Source organism: Athene cunicularia, assembly GCF_003259725.1.
Source record: "Athene cunicularia isolate RWA chromosome 11 unlocalized genomic scaffold, athCun1 chr11_part3, whole genome shotgun sequence".
Taxonomy (NCBI): Eukaryota; Metazoa; Chordata; class Aves; order Strigiformes; family Strigidae; genus Athene; species Athene cunicularia.
The window spans coordinates 268,483-274,772 of record NW_020799115.1 but is presented as its reverse complement, the minus strand read 5'-3'; the positions used below and the strand labels follow the sequence as shown (position 1 = coordinate 274,772).

Genomic DNA, 6,290 nt, shown 5'->3' with positions numbered 1-6,290 from the left:
AAAAAAAAAAAAAAAAAAAAAAAAAAAAAAAAAAAAAAAAAAAAAAAAAAAAAAAAAAAAAAGAACAACAGAACAGTAAAATAACATCTATGTTGGACTGCTATACAATTATGGAAGAAAAAACATAAACAAAATCCTATAGAATCACACTCATGAATTTATATTTTAGGATGAGTCGTACAATGCTTTACTACTACACCTTAAAGAGCATTTACTTATCTTTGGTGATTAAGAAGGAAATACATATAGGTAGCTGATAAAATACCTTGAAGATGGAAAAAGATATTTGTCTATCCCCTTTGAAGATAATTAAAACCAGGAAAACTTTATAATAGTAAGAACATTTTGTTAAGATATATAGTTCTTAAAAGTGAATTCTGACATAAAGATTTACTGTGTTTCAGGATAGATTTGGAATGGATTCCATTTAAAGTGAAGACAGTTAATGTATGCATCTGAATCAATACATGCACTAGATTTCTAAACCTTGAAGAGTTTCTGTAGATCCAGTCAATGCACTCTGGACTTAATTCACAGACATCCATTTTGAGATATCCCCCCAAAAAGACAAAAGATCTGAATCCTGCCCTCAGTGAAGCAATTCAATTGGTCAGAATTGAACACCTACTGGCTGGGTAGCTAAGTAGTTCTCTAGACCCCATAGACTGTATTAAGAAGATCCTCACTGATTATGATTGAAGTACAAAAGTTTTAGCAGACATGAAAATTCTTATATTTAGTTATCCAAGATTATCAACTGTAATCTTGATCTTAATTCCAGTATTAGCAGGGACCACCATGGTTAGAATGACAGATTTTGTACTCTAAAATACAGGTGACATTTCTTACTCCAGATAACAAATATTGATACCCAACTCATAGAATAATATCTGAATAGCTACATGCTCTACACTATTTCTTTGAATATAGCCGAATATTGTTTCTTAACATATTTTACATCCTTCTAAATGCCTTGTGGATTTTTTTTTTTATTAAATACAAATGCATTTTCCTTCCTTCTTTTACACTGGGTGTGGGCTAATAGATTAATACATTAAGCAGATTTAAGATTTTTGTTTATATTCATTCATCTTACCTACTCTACTGTTAGAAGTATGTGCTGTGTATCTATAATATCTATTTTATATATACAAATATGTAACTATATGAATAAAAAACAAGAGTCATAAGAACCTGATTTCCTGACTTCTACAGGTACTGTTGACACTTGCAAATTAAAGACCTGCATCATATATTTGATCTAAATATCTTGAACATTACAAAGTTTATTTAGAAATACTCTTCTAAGAAAATACTTTATTTTTTTCATGTTTTTTTTCCCAGGGCTCTCACAACAGCCTTATTCTTCTTACATATAATAGAATTTTGAGTGGAAAGAAAAGGTACAGTAGAGACAAAATTTTTTAACCTCTAATAGCTTGTTAGCTGTCCAAGCGTTGTGCACTGTTGCCTTTCTCATGTAGAACACAGAGATAGCAAGAAATGAAAAAAACGGGAGGGGAAGGTAATTTTCCTGCCTCAGCTAAAGTTTATCAAACCTGCTCACAACACAGGAAGTGACAATGAAACTAAATAACCCAAATGACTGCTTTATTGAATCCTATTATCTATAGTATGAGAAATGAGAAGATGAAAGGAACTCTTGGACAAAGATGGAGGAAAATAATTTTGTGTGGAAATTAAATAGAATATTTCCATTGTTCCAGGTAGTGCAGTTGAAGTTAACAACCCTTCTGCAGTGACAATCAGAAGACAGTAAGGGAATACTTAATAATCTAAAATGTACCTATATGGTGGGTTTTTAAGTAGTGGATTCCTACCATAAATTGAACCTGTTCAGATTTGCCCAGTGAAATCAGATTAATTCCATTCCAAATGCAGAAATCCATATGCAGAAATTAGACAAGCTATTAGTAATATGAAGAAAGAAGGATGTGTCTTCCTTATATTTGAAAAGAATGTGAGTTAGTTGCCTAATGGTAGATCTCTAGATTCAGCTAGGGTGCTCCAGTGTATCTTCTATGGACTCAAACTGTTACTGTGGAAGAGCAAATGTTTGATGTAGGTTCTGTGTCATATCTCACAGACCTCACAGATCTGTCCATTTTCCTAGGGGGTGTGAGATATTAATAGAAATTTGCCTTCAGGCTATTGAGTCAAGTCTGGAGAAGGAGGTCTCGAGCTTTGTGCATGTGGTTTGTCTTCAGCTCATGCCACTTTGGGCACAGAAATAAATACTAATTATTTGGGATGTAATCTGACTCCAGATCCAGACAACTATTTTCAGATGTGTTCAAGCCCACTGGATGTATGAATTCCCATCATAGTCAAACAGAATGAATCTGTAAAGTTAATGTAGTCTGGAGACTGAATCTAAAGAAAAAGTGTAGCTGACATCTCCAGGAGTATTGCATTTGTCCCACAGATGCCTTTCCAAAATTTTCGGGGGGGGGTGGTGTTATTTATTTAAAACAAGAAATTCATTTCTTGGTGGGGTCAAAAGGAAGATTGTGCTTTTCTAATTCCTGAATACAGAAGAAAAAGAAAAATAGCTTAGGTCTCCATAAACATGATATCTACAGGATTATAAGAAAGAAAGCCCTCTTAGCCTTGCTCCTTTGTTAGCGTTTCTCTTCTGATTTCAGATCATTTCACTGTAGGATCTCACAGTTAACTGCTGCTACCTCTGAAATTGCTTGAGACAATACGATGAATTACATTAGGCCCAAATCAACAAGAACAGAATAGCTGAAGCCTGAAGGAACCACTGGAGTGCCATAGTTTAACACTTTGCTCAGAGCAGGGGCAGCTAGAGATGCTCAAAGTCTTTCCAACCGGGCTTTTGAATATCTCTAGAGATGATTAAATTAGGTTTTGAGGATTTAACATAAAGAAATTATCAATTACAGAACATTACAGTGGCTATGTTTAATCAAATGTCCTGAATGATGAAAATCTCTCTCAGAAAGCCATTCCAGCATATGACTACCCTAACAGTAAAAAAAACTGGGGCGGGGTGGGGTGGTGTTTCATATTTCAATTGGTGCATTTGTCACTGAAAAATCTGTCTATCATTGCAAATATCAGGCCCCTGGATGGACTGGAGAGCTACAGAAGAATCTTTTTTAAATGACTAAGGGCTATGGATGAACAACTGCAATTTCTGTTTCTCAAGGGGAACTTTACAGCCACAAAATACTTTATCATTTGAAGATATTTTTGTTTTTTTAAAACTTTAGTACAACAGTATAAATTTTGCCCTTCATAAGCAATCTTCATATTTACAGAATAAAGGCTGCAGAACACCAGATACACGTCTGGGAGAAGGGCCACAACTACATTAAAAGCTTCAGTAGTAAAAGTGTGACCTTTAAAAGAGAGAAGCAGCTGGTGAAGCAAGCTGATATGTTCATTGGTCCCGTTCTAAGTTTTGCTTTTCCATTAATTTCAAGGCTTTTGGTAAAGCAACAACAGAATATGCGGGACAAAAGTATTTGGCACCTGCAAATCAGCTGTAGCAGCTATGAAAGCAGCTATGAGAGCTGTTTGGTGTTTTGGCAAGGCAACTAGCTTGCATTGTCCTCAAATATATGGAAGATATCCTTTTTTCTTGCTGTTACTAATGGTGTTAATATGGCTTTTCTAATGCATTTGTGGATTTCTGCACTTGGGGTGAAATTGATTTCACTTTGATATCTGAACAAGACTCCAGGTTCAACTTATGGTAGGAATCCACTACTTAAAAGAAACACCAAGTATGTGCATTTTAGATGATTCAGAATTCCCTTAGTGTCTTCTGATTGCCACTGCAGAAGGGTTTGGGTCTTCCATAGGTTCTGACTCATATCTGAGAAATACCTATGATTACTTAAGGCGTACCAGATTAAATTAAAAACTCATTCTTAGGCTAGTGAATCTCACCTCTATAGACTCCAAATTGGTTGTTTCAGAAGATGGCTCATATTCTGAAAGAGATACCTACGATATGTAGGAAAAATTTATTTCTGGAGGAACTATTTGCTTCCTTTTCCAAGGAAATATTAGATTTATTATCTCAGACTTAGACAACTGACTGTTACACAGTTAAATTGGGCATGTGAATCCTAGCTTTTCAGGTACAGAGTGAAAAGCTTTCCAGCTAATAAAGTCAAATATGTCCTGATAAAACCACCATAACAATATGCAATAGAAATATTAAAGGCAAAAAACATACACAAAAGTAATGAGAAAAATTGATCCAAATTCTACATGTCATAGACTGTTCTTCATGTATAAAAAGTCTACACTTGCTCTAGAATATTTAAAATAATGACTCTGAAATTAAACAAAGATCTCTGGTAATGCAAGTTTACACACTTTTGTTAATCAATAACAATTTCAGAACTCGTAATTGGTAATCAGTAATTTCCTGGACTCTTTATTATAACTTGAATTATGTCTTCTCATTTCCCCAAAGAAATTTACTAAACATTTTCAGAAAATTAATGCAATCTGATGAAAACTTATTCTCAGTTATTTCAGTAAAATCAGATTCCTGAACATTACTCTTCTGTTCAAAAAGTGAGAAACATGTAAAACATGATTTAAAAGTTTCTGACAAATAGAAAAGAAAAAAAAAAAAGTTTATTTATTTAATAATTTCTGAAGTATCCTATTAAAATCCTAACATAACTGTGCTAACACTGTCTCTTACAGTTGAAAATCTTCACTCTTCTCGCTCTTCCCAAAAGCTGAAATGTTCTTGGGAATTATTTGGAAATTATATTTACTGAACAAGAATTTACAGCAGAAAATACCACTAAACCAAACTGAAGCAATGGAAATATTCTGTTTTATTTCCACACAAAATTAAGATTCCTCCATCTTTTTCTGAGAGCTCCTTTTACCTCCTTATTCCTCAAACAATAGATAATAGGATTCAATAAAGGAGTCACCACAGAATAAGAAAGTGAGAGCAATTTATCAACAGATGCAGAGTAGCTGGATTTTGGCCGCAAATACATGGAGCTTGCTGTACCATAGAAAAGAGTCACAACTAAAAGGTGTGAGGAACAAGTGGAAAATGCTTTCTGTTGGCTTTCAGTTGATGATATCTTAAGAACTGTGGAAATTATGTGAATATATGAATAAATGATCAGTAAGAAGGGAGCCACAATAGCAAAGACGGCCACCACAATGACTTGAATTTCACTTGGTGAAGTGTTACCACAAAGCAGCTCTAAGAGGGGCTGAATCTCACAGAAGAAGTGGTTGATGGCAAGACCACAGAATGGTAAACTGAATGTTATGATGGTGTGTACTAAGCCTACAGCAGTCCCGCAAATGTAAGTTCCAGCAACCAGTCCTTTGCAGACTCTACTGTTCATAATGATAGTGTAATGCAAGGGGTAACATATTGCCACGTAACGGTCAAATGACATGGCAGCCAAGAGAAAACATTCTGCAACTCCAAAGAAAAGGAAAAAGAACATTTGCATTGCACATCCTGTCCTGGAAATACCTACTGTTCCCACCATTAGATTCTCAAGAATCTTTGGGACAATGACTGACAAATAGCAGATATCCAAACAGGACAACTGAGTGAGGAAGAAATACATGGGGGTGTGAAGGGTGTTATCACAGTTTATTATCAAAGCAATCACAGTGTTAGCCATCAGGGTGAGGATATAAAGAGAAAAAAAGACTACAAAGAGCAAATGATGCAAGTGAGACACTTCAGAAAAACCCAGGAGTGTGAATTCGCTCACTTCACTGAGGTTCGTGGGAATCATCCCTCTTTGGTACCTAGTAGAACTCTTTTCTCTTCAGTTTATGGCTCAGTAGTTGCTGAGTTTGCAAACAGGCAGGCAAACTGACAATCGAAATGCAATTGAATGATTGAACAGACAAATGGATGAGTGAAGTTTAGAAATTATCCAGATTTTGAAAAGACTTTCTGAACAGATTATAAAAGTTTTACTAAAGAAAATTAGGCAGTCTTCTGCATATAATGCCGTCTCTTTTTTTGCCTGACTTCTTTCATAGCGTTGCCTTCGAAGTTTGCACATTTACTACTGGCTTCAATCTCTCAGCTACAGTTTTCACCCTGTAGAACAAGAAAAAGAAAAAACAAACAACTGTTTATAGGAGATATCTTTTTATGGACTAAGCACTTCAAGTTCCAACACCATCAATACATTAGTAGTAGCATTTGAATATTACAAAGTTATTTTCTCCTTTATCTAAGTGATCTTCTTCAGGGGATGATTGCTGCTCCCAAGGTCAGTTGG

The 6,290-nt window shown here is 34.9% G+C and overlaps 1 protein-coding gene across 1 annotated transcript; it reads right to left on the bottom strand.

Moving 5' to 3' along the window:
• Window positions 1–1,326: 1,326 nt before the first annotated feature.
• Window positions 1,327–5,792, bottom strand: LOC113484654 (olfactory receptor 10C1-like). Its single transcript, XM_026857121.1, has 2 exons — window positions 4,908–5,792; window positions 1,327–1,368 (listed from the first exon to the last, which is right to left on the bottom strand). The coding sequence occupies exons 1-2, from the start codon at window positions 5,790–5,792 to the stop codon at window positions 1,327–1,329; spliced, it is 927 nt and encodes a 308-aa protein (XP_026712922.1).
• Window positions 5,793–6,290: the final 498 nt, after the last annotated feature.